This window comes from Saccostrea cucullata, unplaced genomic scaffold (assembly GCF_032062105.1).
Source record: "Saccostrea cucullata isolate Sc308-1 unplaced genomic scaffold, CSIRO_AGI_Scuc_v1 ctg113, whole genome shotgun sequence".
Lineage (NCBI taxonomy): Eukaryota > Metazoa > Mollusca > Bivalvia > Ostreida > Ostreidae > Saccostrea > Saccostrea cuccullata.
Genome location: NW_026927961.1, coordinates 103,750 through 129,500, shown reverse-complemented (window position 1 = coordinate 129,500; position 25,751 = coordinate 103,750). Strand labels below are relative to the sequence as shown.

Genomic DNA, 25,751 nt, shown 5'->3' with positions numbered 1-25,751 from the left:
GAGAGAGAGAAGAGAGAGAGAGAGAGAGAGAGAGAGAGAGAGAGAGAGAGAGAGAGAGAGAGAGAGAGAGAGAGAGAGAGAGAGAGAGAGAGAGAGAGAGAGAGAGAGAGAGAGAGAGAGAGAGAGAGAGAGAGAGAGAGAGAGAGAGAGAGAGAGAGAGAGAGAGAGAGAGAGAGAGAGAGAGAGAGAGAGAGAGAGAGAGAGAGAGAGAGAGAGAGAGAGAGAGAGAGAGAGAGAGAGAGAGAGAGAGAGAGAGAGAGAGAGAGAGAGAGAGAGAGAGAGAGAGAGAGAGAGAGAGAGAGAGAGAGAGAGAGAGAGAGAGAGAGAGAGAGAGAGAGAGAGAGAGAGAGAGAGAGAGGGAAATAATTATAACGCAAATAAATAAAATTTACACTTTAAGTTGAACTTGTTTGATTAATTGTTTGTTGTTTTTTAGGTAGAGTCTGTTACTTAACCCAGTTATTACTTTAAAAATTATTTTTTTAATTTTCAGAATCTGATTTCTAAAGAAATATTCTAAAAAAATGTTTAAAGATTTTGTTAAGTTATAGTGCTCCTCTAATTAATATAAGTTTTATGTGATAGTGTTATATCAAATGAAGAAAAAGACAATTTCTTCATCGTTAATATTCATGACTGTATGCCGACGTGGTAATTGCCAATAAAGTGAACTGAATCGAATTATTGAAATAATTGTAGACAAAATTAGTTCGGGTTCGGTGTTCACAATTTTCAGACTAAAGGTGGCGTTGGAATTTGTTGACAATTTTCCATATTGTCAATATGATTCCATGGTATATAATAAAGCATTATCTGCAGAAGCATTCCAGATTTTGTACATCAACAGTCATCCTCCTCCTGTTTACATTCATTTTCCACAGGTAAAGGAAGCTGCATTGCTTTGAATTGCAAAATTATACATAGGTCGAATTTCCTCAAATTAATGAAAAATCTGACTAGATAAAACTACTAATTACATGCATTTTTTTAAACTCTTGTAATTTATACATATCTTTTCAGATATTTCTCACTGATCCTCATCATTTGGTCCTTTATACTTGGATTAGCCGTAACTTACAGTTGCATAAGGTAAGAACATTCGATGACAGCTGGCTGAGAGATAGAGCTATAGTCTAGAATAATCTGTGTCATGGGAAAAGCTCACACCACAGTAAGAATACTTCTGTATAACTGTTATGTAGCAAGTGGAGTGGATATGCTTTGAAATGATTTTGAAGAATCCAAAAGTAGCTGCACTGAAAGCAACTATCATACCAAACCTTTTGAGATTGAGTATGCCTTTTAGCCTATAAAATAATTCATATCAAGATGAAAATTCAAGTAATTTTAACAATATTTCTTTTCACTTTGATTTAACATGTAATGTTGACATCTGGAATTCATTGAACTATTCTAGTAGCATAGCTGCAGAACTGTAGCCGATAGTGTTATGGTTTTAAATTTTAGTCTTTGAGCTTAACTTGACCTTTCACTCCCTAATTCTAGAAAATTTTTTAAAACCAATGTGAGTATTTTATCCACCTCCAAAACCTTTATAGTCGTCAATAAAGACCAAAAACTTGCTTGTTTTGAATTTTGAAAAATCATCTGAGTTTATTGGTCTGTAGAGACAAGCATGAATGGCTGAGAGGTAAGTAAAATATACAGAGTGGTTATAGAGTTTGTCTACGATTGAGGAGGTGGTTCTGTAGTTATACCAGGAATTGTAATCAGCAGCGAAACTTGTCTAATTAGGGTGTTGTGTAATCAGGAATGATGTCAAATCTGGTCAATTTCATTGGAACCAGTGGCATTGGTATAAGATAAGTTTTACTGTACAGTGTATTGACTAAATATGTTTTTCTAACTTCATTTTAGTTCTGACACCATATTACCAAGTCTCCTGTTTTTCCACCAACGAAAGAAAAAAGTAAGTAGGAAAAACACAATTCACATTGTTGTACTTGTAGCAGGCTTTTTTTCTGTAATACAGAAGGAAGCAGTAACTTTAATATAAATACCAGAACAACATTAAAAGCTATTTACTAGTGAAATATTTTGCATTATTATAAACCTTTAGTTTATTGAAATAATTATGGTTATTATAAACCTTTGTTTGGATATTTTGCGTTATAAACCTATCTGTTTTCAGCAGGATGATGAAGATGATGAATTAACATTAATGAAAACTGTGTGTACTGTTTGTGGCCAGCGACGCTGCCCTAGACACAGGTACTGTAACAATAAACTAACATTAATGAAAACTGTTTGAACTGTTTGTGGTCAGCGATGCTGCCCTAGACACAAGTACAATAAATGAAAACTGTGTGTACTGTTTGTGGTCAGCAACGCTGCCCTAGAGGCCTAGACACAGGTACAATAAATTAACATTGATGAAAACTGTGTGTGCTGTTTGTGGCCAGTGACACTGCCCAAGACACAGGTACAATAAAAGTTATAACTAAATAATTATACTTAATGATTCTGGAAAAATGCAGGAACAGCATATTACTCATTATGCTTATGATAATAACAAACTAGACATACATGGAAATAAACTAGTCATAGATAGTGCTGCAGTTTATGAAAAAGATTCAGTTATAACTATTTTCTATTGTTTATGATCCCACATCATTAGAATTAATGAGTGACTGTAAGGTGATTTACTAAAACTAGATTAGACTTGAAAGAAAAATCTTGAGATGTATTTTATTTTTCACTACAAGAGACATAAAGAGATGATCTGAATTGAATATCCTTTCCTGACTTTCAGACCAGAGCTGAATATTTTAGCCTTCCAACCCTGGACTTACTTGAAAGTCAGACAGAGAGTTGACGAGTCTGTGGAAGAGGTTTGAATCAGTTTACATAATTTATATTCTTAATTGAAGAAATGCTCTGTTTTTTGTTCATCATCTATTGTATAAGATGTACAAAGCAATTCTTTTTGTTTATTTCAGTTTGCAAATATTGTTTTGAAGGAATTCCTTTACACTTGGTACAGGTAAGTTAAATTAGATGCTATGGTCCTATACTTTTGTTGGTGGTATGTTGAATTAAAAATAGTACAGTTAGTCAGTTACACTAGGTATAATCAGAAATTTACTTTTGCAAACAATCAATACATATCCAGCAATGTTTCCAAAGATTTTGTTTTTCCCCAGAGTTTTCAGTTATACCTTTACTTTTTTTGAGAGCTGTATAAGACTTCATTAATTTGCCCTTACACAGGGACCTGAGTGCAGATGAGGGATTCCCTGATGAACTGAAAACCAGCATCCGATTCTTAGCCTCTGTTCTACTCAGGAGACTGAAAAAGGTACTTCAAACATATTAATTAATTCCATTGTCTTGGCAAAAAAGAGACAAATATTTATGCTTGAAATCATCCATGCCTCCTGCAAGTACAAAATCTCTGTTTTAGGACTGTGGAGATTCTATAGTATAGGTCTGTAGAGATAAGTATACATCTAATGTTACGTAAATAATTACAGGTGGATATTCCAAAACTCGTCAGTGAAAAACTGATAAAGGCAGCACTTCAACAGTTGTTTAAACTGCCAGGAAGTATGGTTAGATCGGATAAAAATACAATTTTAATGGTAAATACGTACATAATGTATTTTTATGCGATTTGTAGACATGTATATTGACACATATTACCATCTGAAATTAATTACGTCGAGTGATTGACACTATTGGTTTACAATTGAACAATTTGAATCGTGGGTTTCAGTTTTCACAGCGTATATAATTGATGGTTTTGATTACCGGGGGGGGGGGTGCAGTGTCCTTAAACCTATTATAAAACAACAAGCAATTACAGGGTCATGTGTTATTTTATTTTCTTAAACGAAAACAAACTGACTGTTTCAAGTGACATTTAAAATCAACAGAGTACGAAGATGTTGTGTTTTTTTAAAGTTTATATTTGTAAATAAATTAAAATCCATATACGTTGCATTTTCCATTATTTTTACCAATAAGTAAAAGGATGAGGTTAATAATAAGCATACCCTATGGCAAAAAAATCGCCTGTAAAAAATATAAATTCACACATGTATGTGGTAAAACATCGAGTAACCGGTTCAAAAGTTTAGTTTTGTCGTCAATTTGCCAACACTAGTCAAATATGTGTGTATTTTAACGGTCGTCATAGCAATATTAAAACATGCGATCAGAAAAAAATGGAAATGCACTTTTTACTGTAATGGTGAATATTATTCATATGTTCACTATAAAATAATTAATATCACTTATCTATTCACCAAATCTAAGTACATTTGATTTTATTGATGAGGCCAGGAAGCATGGTGAGTTTCAGATCAAAAAAATGCAGGTTGGGGGTAGGGGTGGGGTTAAACTTAAACCTTTATCACTGATGGAGGGTGCATCAAAAGTAATTTTTTTAGTAGAGTTTAGGGAGACACAGGGGTTTAACAGCTACAATGAAACTATCCAGATAGATTAAATATTAAATATAAAATTACATAGATATATACTGTAAAGATATTACATTTGACTGCATATTTGTTAGTGCTTTTTGCATGCTAAATTTAATACATTTACTGTAACTGATTTGATCCCTTGGCTCATTTGCATAATTTTGTTGAACAGCTCCCCCTGGTGGTGACCTTCAGCAGTTAACCCTGGAGCAGCTAGGACCTAACATGCACGTAGCCATGTTGAGTCGTAAATGTGAGCTGGAGTACCTCCGACGATTGGTGGAATCTCTGTTTCCCTACATCCTCCCTCCCCAGGCGGTCAAATCTAAGTAGGTCATACTGGTCTGTCATCATAGCTGACAGGCGGTCAATTCTAAGTAGGTCACACACATTTTTCTGTTCTCAAAGCTGACAGGCCGTCAAATCTAAGCAGGTCATAGACTGTCTGCTCATATAATAAATGAAATATTTGTTTTTGTGTTTTTTAGCTCACCTGAGCCGAAGGCTCAAGTGAGCTTTTCTAATCACACTTTGTCCGTCGTCCGTCCGTCTCCGTCCGTCTGTCCGTCCGTCCGTCTGTCCGTCTGTCTGTCCGTCTGTAAACTTTTCACATTTTCGACTTCTTCTCAAGAACCACTGGGCCAATTTTGATCAAACTTGGTACAAAGCATCCTTGGGTGAAGGGGAATTTAAATTGTTAAAATGAAGGGACATATCCCCTCGCAAGGGGAGATAATCAAGAAAAGACAAAAATAGGGTTGGGTCATTAAAAAATCTTCTTCTCAAGAACCACTAGGCCATTAAAGCTGAAACGTATGTGGAAGCATCCTGGGGTAGTGTAGATTCTAAATTGTTCAAATCATGCCCCCCGGGGGAAGGGCAGGGCCACAATGAGGAATCAAAGTTTTACATAGAAATATATAGGAAAAATCTTTGAAAATCTTCTTCTCAAGAACCACTGGGCCAGAAAAGCTGAAACTTATGTGGAAGCATCCTGGTATAGTGTAAATTCTAAATTATTCACATCATGACCCCTGGGGGAAGGGGGTGGGGCCACAATGGGGAATCAAAGTTTTACATAGAAATATATAGGAAAAATCTTTGAAAATCTTCTTCTCAAGAACCACTGGGCCAGTAAAGCTGAAACTTATGTGGAAGCATCCTGGTATAATGTAGATTCTAAATTGTTCAAATAATGACCCCCGGGGGACCACAATGGGGAACCAAAGTTTTACATAGAAATATATAGGAAAAATCTTTGAAAATCTTCTTCTCAAGAACCACTGGGCCCGAAAAGCTGAAACTTATGTGGAACCATCCTGGTATAGTGTAGATTCTAAATTGTTCAAATCATGACCCCAGGGGGAAGGGCGGGGCCACAATGGGGAATCAAAGTTTAATATAGAAATATATAGGAAAAATCTTTGAAAATCTTCTTCTCAAGAACCACTGGGCCAGAAAAAGTGAAGCTTATGTGGAAGCATTCTGGGGTAGTGTAAATTCTAAATTGTAGGAATCATGACCCCTGGGGGAAGGGCGGGGCCATTATAGGGAATCAAAGTTTTACATAGTAATATATAGGAAAAATCTTTGAAAATCTTCTTCTCAGGAACCACTGGGCCAAAACAGCTGAAACATATGTGCCCATGGAAGGATCATGGGGTGGTGTAGATTTCAAAATGTCTAAATTATGATCAGTGGGATAGGGTGGGGATGCATTATGTATAACAAGGGGGAAATCTGGTAAAGAACAGAATGGTTAAAGCTTCTCAGGTGAGCGATGTGGCCCATGGGCCTCTTGCTTTTTTACTAGATATACATGTAGATACCTTGCATGCAGAGACCTGGGAGCATATTTTGTTTTTGAATAACTTATTTTCAATGCTTAATTTTTATGGATTAAGAGTTTTTAGGTCACCTGAGTAAACTCAGGTGACCTATTGCTATCCGTTTTCGTCCGTCGTCGTGCATCGTGCGTTGTGCGTCGTGCGTTAACATTTGAACATTTTCAGCTTCTTCTCTGCAACCACTGAACCAATTTCAACCAAATTTGGCACAAAGCATCTATGGGTGAAGGGGAACAAAAATTGTGAATTTCATGATCCCTGCCCCCCAGGGGCCTGAGGGGTGGGGCCAAAACCACTAAAATTAATGCAATTTTTAAAAATCTTCTTCTTTACTCCTGGGCATCAAGCAGTCAAACTGTTTGCATGATTGTAATCAGCAATGATCCTCTACCAAAATTGTGAAATTCATGGCCCTGGGGTCAGGGGTTCTAGTGCTAGGGCGGGGCTAAATAAGTAGGTAGTGAAAATGCATTATTTCTTTGAAAATCTTCTTCTCTGCTCCTGGGTATTAAATAAACTAACTAAGTACATTATGATGAGCAAGAGTGCCTCTACCAAAATTGTGAATTTCATGGCCACAGGGTCAGGGGTTCTGGTGTTAGGGTGGGGCTCTATTGATTATATAGTGAAAATACATGAATTCTTTGAAAATCTTCTTCTCTGCTCCTGGGTATTAAATAAACTAACTAAGTGCATAGTTATGATGAGCAAGAGTGCCTCTACCAAAATTGTGAATTTTATGGCCCCAGGGTCAGGGGTTCTAGTGCTAGGGCAGGGCTCTATAGATTATGTAGTTAAAATACATGAATTCTTTGAAAATCTTCTTCTCTGCTCCTGGGTATTAAATAAACTAACTAAGTGCATAGTTATGATGAACAAGAGTGCCTCTACCAAAATTGTGAATTTCATGGCCACAGGGTCAGGGGTTCTGGTGTTAGGGTGGGGCTCTATTGATTATATAGTGAAAATACATGAATTCTTTGAAAATCTTCTCTGCGCCAGGGTATTAAATAAACTAACTAAGTGCATAGTTATGATGAGCAAGAGTGCCTCTACCAAAATTGTGAATTTTATGGCCCCAGGGTCAGGAGTTCTGGTGTTAGGGCAGGGCTCTTAGATTATGTAGTTAAAATACATGAATTCTTTGAAAATCTTCTTCTCTGCTCCTGGGTATTAAATAAACTAACTAAGTGCATAGTTATGATGAACAAGAGTGCCTCTACCAAAATTGTGAATTTTATGGCCCCAGGGTCAGGGGTTTTGGTGTTAGGGTGGGGCTCTATTGATCATACAGTGAAAATACAGGAATTCTTTGAAAATCTTCTTCATTGCTCCTGGGTATTAAATAAACTAACTAAGTGCATAGTTATGATGAGCAAGAGTGTCTCTACCAAAATTATGAATTTTATGGCCCCAGGGTCAGGGGTTTTGGTGTTAGGGCGGGGCTCTATAGATTATATAGTGAAAATACAGGAATTCTTTGAAAATCTTCTTCTCTGCTCTAGGGTATTAAGCAGATGAACTACTATATAGTTCATTTGGGCCCTAATCTTCCAGAATTGAGAATTTCAAGGCCACAGGGTCAGGGGTAATATGGGGGGGTGTACTTATATACTGAAAATGAATGAATGGTTTGAAATCTGCTCCTTGGTATTAATCAAATATCAAGGCCCAAGGGTCAGGGGTTCATGTGTGGTAGGGGCACTACTGATTATTGCTGAATATAACTGATTAGTTGAAATGCATTTTTTGTTCCCCTACCTTGTGTATGGGTATTAAGTAAACAAACTAAGAAACTGCTAAGTGTGTTGTTATGATGAATTAAATTTAATCACTGGAAAGTTGTTGCATAATGCTCAGGTGACCTATAAGGCCCATGGGCCTCTTGTATAGTTCCTGGACTAAATACTAAACAAGCTCTTTTACTGGTTTCAATGGATTTAAGACTTAATTGTTTATATGTACATGTGTATTTTCTATTGTAATTGTATTATTTTGTAGTTGTATTATCCGTTGTTTTATTGTAGGTGTATGTGTGCTCTGATCAGAGAGATCTTAGCTGTATTATTTTGTTTTATATGTATGGATTGTTAACCATTATATTTTTATTGTAGATGTACGTGTGCCCTGATCAGAGAGATTTTAGCGGGCTCCGTCCTCCTCCCAGCTCTGGATGCTGTAGCTAACCCCGTAAGTTCTCCCCCAGTCTCTACTCTTTTGACAGTTTAAGTTTATTTATCAATCAGATATGTTAAATTATGACAGACATTTACTTATATGTGCTCTCTCTGCTTACCAATTTTTGTATCTCATTCCATTAATAAAGAAGTTTTAGTTACAGAAATATCAGTGAAGTGTAAATATCTTTTCAATAGTAATCTCTGTATGGTAACATATAGCTGAAAAATCCAATGTTCAGTTTGTAGATGATGCAATGATTATGTACTTATTATGAGAGATTATTTTGTAGGATATGGTGAACAACTTGATACTGATTTTCCTAGATAAAACGCCTGTAAGTTACTTTAAAAAGCTTGTGTCATTTTAGACTCAATGTTTGGTATACAAACAATTACTATTTTACCTACTTTTGCTGTAACCTTATTTAATCTGTGTCAATTTGACCTACTTTTTCAGCCACCTGTTGCCACAGAGCCACCTTCTCCATGTGTACCATTCCTAGAAAATTTTGCCAAACCTCTGACTAAAAATAAATCAGTAAGTGGAGACAAACACTCTTTATTATCAAAGTTACTAAATAATAATATAATATTTTATCCACCCTTTTTTTAGCTCACCTAAACTGAAAGCTCAAATGACCTATTCTGATCACAATTTTTCTGTAGTCTGTCTGTATATAGCAGTCCATCTAAATGTCTGTCCGCCTGTAAACTTTTCATATTTCAACTTCTGAAGAACCATGGGGTTAATTTCAACCAAACTTGCCACAAAGCATTGTTTGGTGAAGGGGATTTAAGTTTGTTCAAATGAAGGGCCTCGCCCTCATTCAAGGGGAGATAATTAAGAAATAGTGAAAATTTGGTGGCATGTTTTAAAAATCTTCTTCTCAAGAACTACAGAGTAGGGAAAGATGAAACTCATAGGGAAGCATCCTCAGGTAGTGTAGATTCAAGTTTGTTCAAATCATGATCCCCGGGAGTAGGGTGGGGCCACATTGGACCTCAAAGTTTTACATAGAAATATATAGAAAAAATCTTTAAAATCTTCTAATGAAGAACAGCACATCCACGAATGGTCATATTTAAAAGGAAGCATCCTCAGGTAAGCGTTCAGATTCAAGTTTGTTCAAATCATGACCCCGGGGGTAGGGTGGGGCCAAAATGAAAGTTAAAACTTAAAGGTAAGAAAGCCACAGTAAGTCGAAGAAATATGTAAGCATCCTTTATAGTGTTCAAGTTAATTGATAATGTATATGTGTATTGTAAGTAAATTTCACTACATGCATATAAACTTTTCAAAACTGGAATTTTTGACCACTTTTTCCTAGGCACAGTGCTCAGGTTGTAAATATTCCAGTGTTTTGTTAAGAGTGTAAGATGTCTTTTTCTCTATTAAGAGGATTTTTTGTCTGTTATGTTGTTACAGTTTTCTGAGATTACAGAGGACATGTTAAAATAACCCCAAACACCTGTACCCCTTCATGCTGTATTAAAAATGAGGATTTTAAATGTACTTCAGTATCTCCTTAGCTTGTTTTTCTGTAATTCAATTTTAAGCTATTGGTAAGTCAGTAAAATTAGTTAGATAGCTGCTGTAATGTGAAATAAAAGTATATTTTTATTTGTTTCTTGGTTGATAATGTACAGGTATACAGGTATAGTAGGTAAATGTTATTATGATTGTACTAAAGTTTACACACAAAGCAATTTTATGATCACAATATATGATAAGGCAGACACATCCTGGTTTATATATATCCAGTGTTGAGTATGGACTGAGGAGAGCTATTTTTCTGTATTACAGAGGATTTTAACACCCGTATCCTGAGCCCTGATCTGTCGCAGGGAGAACTAGTAGAGCTTCACAACGCGGCTAAGGACCTGTACCGGAGTTATTGCGCCAAAGATGCAGTGGACAGAATTAAGTTTGATGAGTCCATTGTCAGTGAGCTGGCAGAGGGTAGGATATCAGATAAAGCACTAAAATCCACAAAGATAAAACTTCTCTCCAATTTTACTAAATTTATCATTGAAACATGTATTTGGCTGAAATTTTAAAATTTAAATTTTTTTTCTTGATAAATATGAAAGCATTTTTTTTCCTCCAAACACCATACATTTAGCATTTGAGCATGTTTATTTGTTCATTCATTGGTTATTTTTGGTTACTTTTGGTTTTGTTTTTTTTTGTGATATCCTGATTGGTTACTTTCATTTTATTTTGTACATGATATCCTGATTGGTTACTTTTGTTTTTATTTTGTACGTGATATCCTGATTGGTTACTTTTGGTTTTTTTTTTTTTGTGTGATATCATGACTGGTTACTTTCGTTTTATGATTGGTTACTTTCATTTTATTTTGTTTGTGATATCCTGACTGGTTACTTTTGGTTTTATTTTTTTCATGATATCCTGACTGGTTACTTTTGGTTTTATTTTTTTCATGATATCCTGACTGGTTACTTTTGGTTTTATTTTTTTTGTGATATCCTGACAGGTTACTTTTGTTTTATTTTGTAACACAGATATTTGTTGGCTGCTTTTTAGATATACAGTAGGTGAACTTATCTTGGATCCACACCTATATAAATTAACAAACAACTAACCAGTGTTATTATGTTATTCATCTAATCAAGGATTTATAACTATTTTATTTAGTAAGTTTGATAACGTACAATACATGTTGGACTATGAATTGTTTCTGGTCTTTTTCCTATTTGGTTGTTACTATTATAGAGCCTATGACCACACCTACGATTTGCTGGAGAACACATTTTTGCCTCTCTTTCATCAAAGTGATGATGTAAGTTTTTTTTTAAAAAATTCCTACAAATGAAGAGAATTACAAATGTATTTATTAAATGAAGTCCTATAATTTCTGTAGTTCAGACTTGATATTATTGTCCCTTAGGAAGATTTAACAGACTTTTATCTTGCATTCCCCCTCTCAATGTACAGTTTTAGTGACAGTACTATATGTATTCCCCCTCTCCATGTACATTTTATATTGACAGTACTACACCATGTTGTGTGGAAGCAGAGAACCAGCCCAGATTATGAGGGCCATGCCAAAGTAAGTATTCAAATGTCTACCCTGAACTTAGAGCATTTTAGCATAAAACAGGAATGACGAAATGGTCACATACATGTATATTGATTCACTTTATATTTGACTGTAAACAAACCTCACCTGTTTAACAGAAATGTTGAAATTTATTGATACAGTCAAGGGGCGGACAAAAGTCATCGATGCCCGGGGCTAGTTAATTTTAGGGATGGGCAAGTGACGTTTAATTAACCACATGCCCGTGGGCAAGTGACTCAGAAAAAATGAAACACCACATGCAAGTAGAAGAATTAAACTTGGACACAGGGCCTTGCATGATCTACTCAGTATTTGTCTTCTTATTTTTTAAAATTTATATAAATACAGTATTAAATCATGGTCATGATGGAAGGTCGAGCAGATTTCAGGGCAAGTGAAATTTGACCTTGCATTTGCTGTAAGACAATTGCCTAAAACTCTTATTTGTCAGCCCCAGTACTGTTGTACAGTGAAATGAAATATATGGAGATAATGAACAGTGATCAAGCTCAAAAGTCCACTCAGTGCCTCAGATAAGAAGTGGGATCAGGTGCCATGGAAAAGTAAGCATCCCCTGTGCTTCAATCTGTTGACATTTGTGTGTGCAAATAATTGGTATTAGTTGAAAAAAAATTTCAGTCAGCCATTGAGTCAATGAAAGATTTGTATTTGCAGAATATATTTCTACTGATTACTTATAGTAAATTTCCAGTATTATTTCATATCTATTCACTTCCTTGAAAAGACTTTTCCAACTTACATGTATCTCATCAATTGCCTTCACTTTCAGACTATTTTTAAAATATGATGATGAAAAAAGAGTGTTATCCTTTTTTACTTTGTGTCTAGTTTTTTATTATCTTTTACGGGGTACTTCCTGACACTGTGAATATTTAATTGTACACTGTTGTAGGACTTCTGTTTCTTTACTTTCCTTTGATTTTACTGTGACATTTAATTTCAGTGTATTGCCCCCATCCAGACCAGTTCTATATAACAATAGGTACAACTGATGTTCCAAACAAATTCATTTCTGGGAGCTTGTTATTATCTCTGGAAGTTTTCTGAAATGAATTTACCAGCCGTTACTGACCAATTATCTGACTGTACGGCACCTGTCCCCTCGCCAGATAAGTCATGTACTGGCTACCATTCAGTCACAGAACATTTTTTCCTCTGCATTGAGCAAAACAAAAATTGTTTGTTATTTCAAGTACATATATTAGCTATTTTTAGGATGTGAAAAATGTGTAAATGTAAGCATTTTCAAAGCTGCCATGGCATAAAAACTGTTCAAACTTAATGCCAAGGATTTTCACTTTGACAAATGTTAGGGTTCTATTTGAGAATTGGTAGCCAGTATAGATAACATGTAAACTTTTGACATGTGTAAATGTCTGAGTGTCAGATGTACAGGTAGCTCTATGAACAGTCAGATTTTCAGGTCTTGTATTCCTGAATTGTTTACTTGTATGAATTCAGTATTACCCACTAACATATTACACTGTTATAGACCATTAGATTAGAACTAACTAATTTTATGTTTCACCAGATCAGAGGCCTGTTCAACAGAGCTCGCGCTCGCAAACATTTCTCTTGGAGGTATTAGGAATTTTGGCAAACGCTCGTGAATGTTCGTTCTGTTGAACATGCCTCAGGTGTTCACATGCATGACCCAGATTTAAATATACGAGGGACATTTCAAAAGTCCTGAGAACTGTTTAATAAAAAATTAACCGTTTCACGGAAATTATTGAGTTTGATATAATTGGAAAGATAAGAAAAATATACTCATATTGTGACGTCACTTTGTAATTTTTATGACGTATTAAGTCCGAAAATGACGTCAGAGTATAGAATGTTTAGCATACTGAAAATTCGCGTTTTTATCCACATGAGACAATTTTAAAAGTGCTGTCAAGGGCTTATTTGAAAAAATATTTCAAAGAAAATTTTCATTTGCAAATAAGTTTATCAAGAATTCCATATTACATTGTATGCTTTGTTTACTAGCACAGTTTATATCCGGTTATGCTATCATCGAGACGACATTCATTTAAGATTTTGTTACAAGATATGACTGGATTTTCGGTCTTTTATAAATCTCTCCATTGTATGAAATGAAACATGTTCTGCATAAAACTGAAGTATATTAATGCAGTTTTCAACAAATATATTTTGAGTAAAAGTACTCTTATGGTTTACAAATAAAATGTACAAAAGTCTTGCCCCTGACTTGTTTCTTTGCATATTTTTTCTTATTAATTCAACTTTGGTGCCCCAGAACTCACTACCGCTTTTGACTTTTGACTCCAAAAAGGTTTATAAGTTACACAGACAGGTAAAATCTTATTTAATTTCCATGAATTAAAATTTGCGAATATGTGGAGGTACGGTGGGGTTACAACTGCGCCCGCGCCATTTCAGATTTTCCGAGAAAATATGGGGCACACTAAACTTAACTTCTCTTGAGCCTTCATCGATCCCACAAATCTGGTTAAAACATCTGATGAATTGATGCCATCAAATTTTGTAACACGATCGTCTATTTTTCTTTGATTGTCAACTTCGCCTTTTTCTCACAATTAGGTCTGTTTTACGCGATATTTTGAGCGAGATTCGATAAAAACATGGGATGTTTGACAATCGCTTAAACCATTTCAGAACAAGAAGATCTCCGAAATAGAACACCATATGATAGATTGTAGTCTATGTAAACATTCCGCCAACTGGCATTTGCTTCCGATAGCTTGCGCCTGAGCAATGAGCAAAAGTTGTTTTTAAAATTTTAATTTTATCAAATTGTATCTTTTGTTACGTCATTTTTACGGCCAGTATCGTAAGCATGCGGAATTATGATGTCATTTTCGGAGTTATTACGTCATAAAAATTATTAAGTGACGTCACAATATGTGTATATTTTTCTGATCTTTCCAATGATATCAAACTCAATAATTTCCGTGAAATGGTTATCTTTTTATTAAACAGTTCTTAGAACTTTTGAAATGCCCCTCGTACATGTACATATATATTTCTACGTATTTAGACATGATATATGTTGACTGTTGCTCATATATATACAATGGTTAAATGATTCATCAGATGGACTCTATCTGCCTGCCCTTCTGTCTGTCTGTTCATCTGTATACAGTTTTCAAATGCTCCATTTACTGAAACAAAATGTACACATGTCTCAATTTTTTAATTAAATAAACAACCAAATATCTGATAAAAGATATAGCCATATACAATATACACATGTGGTATAGAATTCAGTACTATAATATGTTATTTGAGTAGTAGAGCCTGTAAGTGTCGCATGTCTGTTGTATTGAGTTACTGTTGAACTGCATGAGGTGTAAGAATATACAGAAAAGGGTACATATATACTATAAAAGGTTAAGGTACTCAGATTCATTGTTTATATTGTGATACCCTTGTCTATATATGTACAGGTGTATTTTATTTCTTTCTATAAAAAAGGAGACAATATTCAATTCATATATTAGTTTATCTTGAATAATGAATGTAATTATTTTTTTGTTATTTTCTTCATTTATTTATAGTACCATCATATGATTTCAGTTTTTACTCTTTATTTAATATTTGTTTTGTATTGTATACTTTTGACTAGAAATAATTTGAACATTCTGTAGAATTATTTTTTTTATCATCATCCTTACAGACCAGTGGAAAGTAAAAGGTTTGGATTTTCCAACATTGGGACCAAGATTAAAGGTGTATTCAAAAGTGGTGAGTATTCAAATCATTAAAACAGAATATCATCACAAAAGCAGTTGTAAGATTCTGTATGGAGTACACCTGTAAAAACACTGTAATTATATGCACATAACTCTGATTATAGGAGAAATGAGGTCCCTGCCAGAGGCTGGACTTGATTTTGAAGATGCTGACAAAGTGACAATAAGTGTGAGTAGTGTACATAACCTCGTTTTTTATGACACTGTATTCTGTGAGAGAGTTAATTGGTGTTTGTGAGCAAGAAAAAGATACACAAAATTTTCACTTTGTTGTATATAATCTTTAATTTTTATAGAAAATTATGTGAGAAGGAATTTTTTTTATGAGCAGACAATTAGGTGTAAATACAGTATCATGGTACACTTATATTACAAGCACATTTTATACTATAAAAGTAGTACCGGTACATGTGTACATAACAATTATTTGGTAACAAACCTTAAGAAATGAAAGAGAATGATAAGGGATTGATGTTTATGCTCCCCAGTCGTGTAATTCCCTGGATGACGAGATCCCCGATACTGTGTTAACGGAGTTACCGGACTTTACGGAGATGACCATTCCTGACCTCAGTACCTGGCGCGTCTCCATCCCACGAATCGGAGCGAGGCCGGACCCCGATAACTTCAAGAAGCAGTTTTTTGTGTTCATCATTGATGTCCGTAGGGTAGACCTATCGGATGAGAATCTTGGAGATCAAACTAAGAAAGCCAACTGGACAGTTGCTAGGTAATCTATAGAATTCCCAGAAAATGTAGGGAATTTGTGAATAAATAGATCTGTGCTGGAATTGCTGAATTTTGCTTGTGTTTTAATCATCTTTTGATTTTATGTTGCAGACGGTATAATGAGTTCTACGTTCTTGAAAACAAGCTAGCAGAGTTCCATGGTATGTACCAGGCTAACAATGAATTGATGTTATAGGGAAGTCATTTTCATTCCTTGTGGGTTTAAACATATTGTTAGGCTAATGGATGTAACAAATAACATTTATAATGAAGGAAAGTTGCCCATCCTTGGCAGTATATTATTAGCATGTTTTACTGTTTTGTGCCTTGACAATTTTTACAGAGATGAATTATATTACAGTCAATTCTCGAATTATCGCCATTCGATTCATCGCCATTTTCGCTATACCGCCATGATTTCCCAAGAACGATTTTCCTGCTATATAAAATTTTCTTTATAACGCCAAATTCGCATACCGCCATCCGCCACCCTGTTTTCAAAACAAACGTCCATTTTTAAGTGTCAATTTTCTCGATATACCACCACAGGTGCATGTGGTCAGTGAAGCGCGTCTAATTGGATGACGCTACCCCGTCGTAGAGCATGCAAAGCCAGGCAAGGTATATGCAATTAAATGATTAAGAATTTAATAAACAATTATTTTAATATGAACTGTTATAACAATTAATTTTGTTTCCTGTTTAATTGAAATCATTTAGTCAGGGCTTCGTCTCGAAAGCGGTTGTTGTTAAAGTTCACCAATAACGATATTATTTATTTGATTATCTCTGCTTTACAGAATGCAAAGTTTAAAAAATAATTATACGGTAGAAATTATGAACGTTTTATTAACAACAATGTCATAAACAATAAATTTATTCAAGAATTTATTTTGCAAACTATCAGCAATATATCCCGACGATCGACCAAGGATGTTTTATTTTTCAATAGCAGACATGCAAAATTACATGCATACACATGCACTTGTCTTTATTTTATAACTGCACATTTTGTTTTGTCGAAATTTTACATTTAAAAAAATTACTTGAAGTATTTTCAATCAGAAATATGTTTTTAGATACATGTACATGCAATAATAAGAAAAGAAAGGCAAAATGTTATCTCAAAGAACGATAACTCTACCTCTTGTTTCCTAAAAGATGTGAAATTCAATTCATCGCCAAATTCGTTATACCGCCACGATTTCTAAATTACAAAAGGTGGCGGTTTATCGAGAATTAACTGTACATTGTGAGTTTTATTGATATAGAGGGCCTTCTCCAGGAATGCAAACTTCCTCCAAAGAAAGTAATTGGGACAAATAAACATGAATTCATTGAGAGCAAGCGAGAACAATTCGAGGCTTATCTGCAGGTGACAATAAATTCAATACCAACTTGTACTTGCTTAAAGTGACTTGTAGGTCTGATGGGCCGGATGTTATACATATTATGTTTATCTGTCCAGTCAATGTAAAATTATTGGATATACAAGTCACTTTAATTAAAAAAAAATTTACTTAGTTATATTTTGAAATTTCAAGAATCCAAAAAAAAAAAAGATAAATTTAATCTCATTATCCTATTACCATTTAAAGTAGATATGAATTTTTTAAGTACACGTACTCTTGTATGTAATTGTACTTCTGACGAAGTGTATCTGTTTTGTTTATCTATAGAAATTGTTAACCAAGCCTTACCTGACAGGGAGTCAGCTTCTCTATAACTTCTTGACCTCAGATCATGAATTCTCTACAGGGTTTTTATCGGACATTAAACTAGGTACGTTTTATATCATTAGTTGGTTTTGTGATCTGTTTATTTAAACATTAAACTTTGAATTTGTAAATAATCTCATGACAGTTGAACAGCTTTTAAAATATTTTTTCTGTGACAGATTTAAAGGTCAACAGAAAATGTTCTTAATGCCTGTTTTAACTACATGTACTTGTTTTTTAGAAAGGTGATATCTAAACAAGAGATCATTCTTCTTTTTCATTTGAATTTTTTGTTACAGGCAAAATGTTCAAGTCAGGAGCTATGAAGCTAGTCAAAGAGGTTTGTTTAGACAGTGAAGTTTTACACATTCTTACATGTAAATATAAGTTAGGAGATGTTTAATAACAAGTTTATTTTTTCTCTCCAGAGAGGCCAGCATTTAGACATGTATCTGAATTCCTTTGAACAGTCCACAATAGCTCCACCTCCTAAACCCAGGTACTTGTATTAGAAAGAAAAAAACAGTCATGAGATTAGCAAAATATCTGAGCAAACACAGATCTTGGTGAGGAATAATGGAAATGAATGATTAAGTTTCCCCCATGTTTGTTCATGCAGTTATCAATGCAGCAAATTTTGTGACTATGTTTCAAAGCAAGAAAATTTTTTTTTCTTTTCAAACCTCTTTATGAACCTCCCCCCCCCCCACATAACAATAAACCTACTGGCAATTCCCTTTTACCTATTTTGAGGATCAATCTTCCGTTTTATTTCAGTAAACCTGAGAGGCGAGGCTCTGAGACCTCCCTTAAGTCTACCTCCAGTGAGAAGTTGTGTGCTGGCTTGTATGAGAACAACGCTAATTACTCTAACGACAGCATTTGTTCTAATCTGTCTCGGAGCTCGGACGGACAAGAGTGGTATCCCATGGCAACCTCAGACATGGAGGCCCATAGAGGACAGGAAATAGAGGGCCCCTTTGATGTCATTGTCTATATCTGTAGGTCCAGTTTTGTCAATAAACAAAGACTTTGCATAAACAAAATGTATCATCATTACTGTACACATTATTTCACTCTAATTTGTTGAATTTATGACTATTTTTAGCTCGTTATGTGTATGTGTGATTTAAGCAATGAATCATCATTTTTTGAAAGATATAGTCTCATAACTGCAACGGTGTGTGCAATCAAATTGAGTAACGTGCATTAGCTCGTTATGTCTATGTGTTATTTCACTCTAACTTGTTGATTTTATGACTATTTTTAGCACGTTATGTGTATGGAGTGCCTGATTGGTTCCACCACCTGCTGATGACAGGGAGAATTCTATTTAAATCCACCTTAGAACACTACTTACAGCTATTTATAGAACAAAAAGTAGAACAGGTCACTCAGGAACACAGAGTTGTGTCCCTTGTTCATTTACTCAGGGGTAAGTTCACACATAACTGCTTGGAGGCTGGAGCAGTTTTATTAAAATCATATAAAATTAATAAAAAATGATATGTTTAATTAATTGTGAGCATAGTAGTACATATAAATAAGTTTAATTAATTGTGAGCATACTAGTACATATAAATAATTGTAATTAAATGAGTAACATTAGTAAGTTTGGATTTCTACTTTTCAGATGTGTTGTTTTTTGACAAAGATCCTCCTAGGTAATTACTTCTGATTGAGCTTTTGTAAACTTTTAAATATGTTAGGATCTGTTTGTATTGTTTAAATACTTGGTTTTAAAGATAAAATGAAAAAAATAAAAAGATGTATTTAATTAACTGCATCCCTCCTTTCACATTGAAACTTTTTTAAATCCTAATTTCTCATACATTTTTGTTTTTAAACCATAAAAAAAATGAAAACTTTTAATCAACCAGTAGGTTTTACACCTTTGGCAAGTTGGTTATCATGAACAAAAACGAAAAGTTTGCCATGTCCCATGTAGAACCATGACCTTTAACCTCTGAGTAAAATCATTAGTTTTGACTTCAGAGACATACATGTATTGCAATTTTAGAGGGGAGGGGGGGGGTGAGAAAACTGGAATTTTTATATTTCAGCCTAGGCTTTTGATCTGTAGTAAATGGAAATTTTATTTTTTAAGACAATATGTTTCTACTCAAAATTACCTTAAGATTAACTTTGAAGTTTAGAATTATAATTATGTTGTCCGTTAGGAGGTCATTCCAATGTGTAAAATTTATTATATGATAATTAGAATTTTGGCATGTGAGAGGACTCGGTATCTTCAAGCAGTGTGAATTGATCCAATGTGACCTTGACCTTTAACATATAATCTTATTCTTAATAGTGTGGTAGTAATGAAATTTTTGTGGTCAAGAACTTTTTTATACTAGTATATGAACTTATAATAATTGGCATATGGGTGTCACCACAAAAAAATACACATGCTTGCTTAAATGGGAAAGACAGATGTATTGTAATATATCAACATTCCTAGTGAAATTTCTGTTACAGGACGGATGAACAGAAGAGTGAGAGATATCACACTTGTCTTCAGGGATGTCTGGATTTCTTACCAAGTAATTACCACATTTTATGAATTGCAGAACTCTGTTTTCTTAAGCTTGGGCTTCAGAGAGTTGATTAAAAAAATATTTTTAAAAATTCCTATCCTATTGTTTTAACTTTTTAAAATTTTTTTTAGCTCATGTGAGCTTTTCTGATCATATTTTGTCTGTCATCTGTCTGGGGCCATCTTTTTCTCAAAGCAGATTCTGATTCTAGTTGATTTATTTAAGTCACAACCATTAAGCAATCCTGCATTTCAGTCAATCAATCCTATATTTGTTATGTAGGTACCAAATCAATCCTATATTTGTTCTGCAGGTACTAAATCAATCCTGTATTTGTTCTGTTGCTACTAAATCAATTCTATATTTATTATGTAGGTACAAAATCAATCCTGTATTTGTTCTGTTGGTACTAAATCAATCCTATATTTGTTCTGTAGGTACCAAATCAATCCTATATTTGTTCTGTAGGTACCAAATCAATCCTATATTTGTTCTGTAGGTACCAAATCAATCCTATATATGTTCTGTAGGTACTAAATCAATCCTATATTTGTTATGTAGGTACCAAATCGATCCTATATTTGTTCTGTAGGTACTAAATCAATCCTATATTTGTTCTGTAGGTACTAAATCCATCCTGTATTTGTTCTGTTGCTACTAAATCAATTTATATTTATTATGTAGGTACAAAATCAATCCTGTATTTGTTCTGTTGGTACTAAATCAATCCTATATTTGTTCTGTAGGTAGTAAATCAATCCTATATTTGTTCTGTAGGTACTAAATCAATCCTATATTTGTTCTGTAGGTACTAAATCAATCCTATATTTGTTATGTAGGTACTAAATCAATCCTATATTTGTTCTGTAGGTACCAAATCAATCCTATATTTGTTCTGTAGGTACTAAATCAATCCTGTGTTTGTTCTGTAGGTACTAAATCAATCCTATATTTGTTGTGTAGGTACCAAATCAATCCTTTATTTGTTCTGTAGGTACTAAATCAATCCTGTATTTGTTCTGTTGCTACTAAATCAATCCTATATTTGTTCTGTAGGTACCAAATCAATTCTGTATTTGTTCTGTAGGTACTAAATCAATTCTGTATTTGTTCTGTAGGTACCAAATCAATCCTATATTTGTTATGTAGGTACCAAATCGATCCTATATTTGTTCTGTAGGTACTAAATCAATTCTGTATTTGTTCTGTAGGTACCAAATCAATCCTATATTTGTTATGTAGGTACCAAATCGATCCTATATTTGTTCTGTAGGTACTAAATCAATCCTATATTTGTTCTGAAGGTACCAAATCGATCCTATATTTGTTATGTAGGTACCAAATCGATCCTATATTTGTTCTGTAGGTACCAAATCAATCCTATATTTGTTCTGTAGGTACTAAATCAATCCTATATATTTGTTATGTAGGTACCAAATCAATCCTATATTTGTTCTGTAGGTACTAAATCAATCCTATATTTGTTCTGCAGGTACTAAATCAATCCTGTATTTGTTCTGTTGCTACTAAATCAATTCTATATTTATTATGTAGGTACAAAATCAATTCTGTATTTGTTCTGTAGGTACTAAATCAATCCTATATTTGTTCTGTAGGTACTAAATCAATCCTATATTTGTTCTGTAGGTACTAAATCAATCCTATATTTGTTCTGTAGGTACTAAATCAATCCTATATTTGTTCTGTAGGTACTAAATCAATCCTATATTTGTTCTGTAGGTACCAAATCAATCCTTTATTTGTTCTGTAGGTACTAAATCAATCCTGTGTTTGTTCTGTAGGTACTAAATCAATCCTATATTTGTTCTGTAGGTACTAAATCAATCCTGTGTTTGTTCTGTAGGTACTAAATCAATCCTATATTTGTTCTGTAGGTACCAAATCAATCCTATATTTGTTCTGTAGGTACTAAATCAATCCTATATTTGTTCTGTAGGTACCAAATCAATCCTATATTTGTTCTGTAGGTACTAAATCAATCCTATATTTGTTCTGTAGGTACTAAATCAATCCTATATTTGTTATGTAGGTACCAAATCTATCCTATATTTGTTCTGTAGGTACCAAATCAATCCTATATTTGTTCTGTAGGTACTAAATCAATCCTATATATTTGTTATGTAGGTACCAAATCAATCCTATATTTGTTATGTTTTTTTCCAAATCAATCCTATATTTGTTCTGTAGGTACTAAATCAATCCTATATATTTGTTCTGTAGGTACTAAATCAATCCTATACTTAGTATTTGTTTTTAGGTACTAAATCAATCCTATATATGTTCTATAGGTACCAAATCAATCCTATATTTGTTCTGTAGGTACTTTTGTCTCAGTAGTGGGCCGGAAGAACCATGAACAGGGGACAAAACTCTTGTTAGAAGTTCTTCAGCAACCAAAACTTAACAAACAGGTTTGTATATGTATAGTATAAATAAACTTTGCAGTGCTATTAATAATGAAAATTACTGGTACATGCAATAGGAAATTTTGACGCTGCATCAGTTGTACATGTATTAAGTGCTGCTTAAACAGAATGTAATAGGATATCAGCTAGGTTGCTCTCTTTGTCATGCATCAGGAGCTTTATTAGATGTACTGTGAACTGTGCATTGATTGAAAAATGTTAAATATGCATTACATATAGCTGTACATGTGAAAGAGCCAAATTCAATACTAATGAGATAAGGCATTGTTCCACTATAAGATGCAATAATTCAATTTAATTTTTCAACCAATATATTTTTATCTTTCAGTTATCCTACGTGTTTTTGGACATTCTAGTACAAGAGTTATTCCCTGAGCTGAGAGGATAGGCAGTCATGGTTAATATGGTTATGACCTAAGTTTTATGACCTAAATGTTGAGCAGCCATTGTTACTATGATTATGACCTCAATGTTGAGCAGCCGTTGTTACTATGGTTATGACCTCAATGTTGAGCAGCCGTTGTTACTATGGTTATGACCTCAATGTTGGACAGCCATTGTTACTATGGTTATGACCTCAATGTTGAGCAGCCATTGTTACTATGGTTATGACCTAAATGTTGGGCAGCCATTGTTACTATGGTTATCCTAGCACTTTTCATAGTATTAGTTGCTACTAGTTATTGTTCTACAAAAGCTCACATACACTTTTTCACACAGTTTATGATATTTCAATTTAATTCCATTCATTTCGTTGCTGCCCAGTTCCCTTTATAATACAGGTAACATTTCAATATTAAAAATTAAGATATGGAATTGAGAAATTGGTAAACTACCGGTATACACAGTTTATTGTTTTAATGAGTTGAATTTGTTTTGAAAATCAAATAAATCAATATTGTCTTCCTTTTTCCATTTAAAATGTCTGTAAAAAGCTTGTAATATAGTTTGAGACGACTGTTGATGTTAATAGCAATGATTTCAAATGAATTTTTTTTTAGTAACAGTTATGAAAAACTGTTTTCATTTATGAAGAAAATTTGGGTGCGTAAAGCATAGACATTACTTTGTATTCTCAGCTAACAATGTTAACAGATGAACTAAAATGGCCGTGTTTTTTGTACTCTGTATAATATCAAAAGCTCTTGGCAGGTTCTCTGAATCATGTGACAAATCTACATCAACATAGTTCTGATCATGTAAAATTCAAGTCTTGATTGAAATATTATTTCCTAAGTAAAGTTAGGATTTTACTGTTGTTAAGATGATAATCAGGACTTCACTTTGTTGTCACCATTTAATTCTCAGCCTACAGCTTATTTCTGTTATATGAAGTCATTGTATTATTGATAGTTGTAATTATTGTATAATGTTTCTCAGAAGCATTTAAATTGATTATGTAGGAATTTGCACATAGCTCCAAACTAGAATAGTTTTAATTTATTGCAAACTGTGATATACATTGATGGTAACACATTTTATACACCCCCCCCCCCCCCAATTCTTGTTTCATTCTCTCACTAAGATGTAGACAGTGAAAGATGAGTCTGAGCTCGATAACAAATAGAATTGATAAGGTGAGCTCGTTAACAAACAGAATTGATGAGATGAGCTTGTTAACAAATAGAATTGATGAGGTGCAGTTTTTAATGGATAAAATCAGGTTATATGCTCATGATTTTGATGACATAATTTATTGGTTCAGGGTTTACAGTCATAGTTTCTTTACATTTCTCTCAAAGTATTATTTAAAAATAAGTGCGTGCATGTATAATTTATGCTTAATAATAAAAAATTATGTATCACTATTTTCAGTAGAAAGTACAATAATCATATAATACCGTGTAAGTGAAAATTTTAGCAAGAAACAAATTTAGCAATTTGTCCTTAACAACTGATATTTTTATCAAAATGGTAATTTTAGCAATTTTAAAATGCTATGTAAAATGCTATTACAAAAACAACATAATTAATTTTGAGCGATGTTCAATTTTAGTGATCTCGGCACCCTCACTAATAACGTCAAAATGAAATCCTTGCTAAAAATTCTGCTTATACGGTATCATTGATTTACTTCACGGAAGCAAAATAGCAAATTCAGTCTTGTAGATAAATACGAAACTGTATCCATAAGGAATTCTGACTTTGATATTAATTCATACTTTTAGTACACTTGTGTCATAATAGAGATTTAATCACTCAGCGTTGTTAAACTTTAAGTATTTATTAATTTATTGCATATGAAATGTTGACTTTTGTTGAGTTGCATAATCAAACTGTACATGTGCAATACTGTTGTCTGTGATAATAAATATTTGACACCTTACATTCTTATATTCTGTATCGGCCTATCTGGTCATTGTAGGGTTTTTTTTAAATTTATTTCTCATCACCTGTGACGCCTAGAGAGAATTGGTCAGACAACACCTTAATTCCTCAAAAAATATATAATTTTTCCAAGATTCTGTCATTAAAGTATAGCTACTTAAAAGGAGAGCTTCCTCACAAAAAATTCAGGTACCTTACCAGGCATTAGGACAAGATACCAGAGGGGGATATTCTTATTTATATATACATCCACGAATATTTTTCCCTTTATTTCTTATGAAAACCATTGTCCGTTAATCAGTGGATGAACGACACTGGGCAAGCCACGTGATTGTGTAGTTTTCTTAAACAATGGCTGTTCCATCTGTTCTACATCAATGTCTTTAATTCATCTTAAGGACGCTCTAAACACTGCACACCAAAGAGCTCTTTTTATTGGGTAGTTTTACGCAGTTAGAGTGATCTGCCCTTATATGTAAGATTAAAGAAATTGTTATTTACCGTTAATTACATAATTTATAATAGATTAAAATATTTTAGCATTATATAAGACCAATAGTAAGAAATTTAATTAATTATTAAATAATTAATTTTCCCAATGTAAGTAAACAACAGTAATTTCTGCTCACAAATAGTCCATTGTCTTTGAACATTTTTCCTGCACAATTAT

General features: G+C 33.7%; 1 protein-coding gene across 1 annotated transcript; it reads left to right on the top strand.

The window, feature by feature from the left end:
* Positions 1-745: 745 nt before the first annotated feature.
* Positions 746-25,079, top strand: LOC134276009 (sorting nexin-14-like). The gene is made up of 33 exons (XM_062758282.1): positions 746-881; positions 1,021-1,089; positions 1,879-1,930; positions 2,153-2,232; positions 2,774-2,852; positions 2,961-3,004; positions 3,232-3,319; positions 3,495-3,572; positions 4,301-4,313; positions 4,618-4,774; positions 8,407-8,482; positions 8,763-8,807; positions 8,930-9,010; positions 10,120-10,132; positions 10,277-10,467; positions 11,202-11,276; positions 11,488-11,546; positions 12,523-12,561; positions 15,244-15,311; positions 15,424-15,488; positions 15,808-16,049; positions 16,160-16,209; positions 17,320-17,423; positions 17,728-17,830; positions 18,066-18,106; positions 18,195-18,265; positions 18,544-18,767; positions 19,037-19,201; positions 19,400-19,430; positions 20,248-20,312; positions 22,647-22,738; positions 23,082-23,144; positions 23,345-25,079. The coding sequence occupies exons 1-32, from the start codon at positions 784-786 to the stop codon at positions 23,139-23,141; spliced, it is 2,718 nt and encodes a 905-aa protein (XP_062614266.1). The 5' UTR covers positions 746-783; the 3' UTR covers positions 23,142-23,144; positions 23,345-25,079.
* The last annotated feature ends 672 nt before the right edge of the window (positions 25,080-25,751 follow it).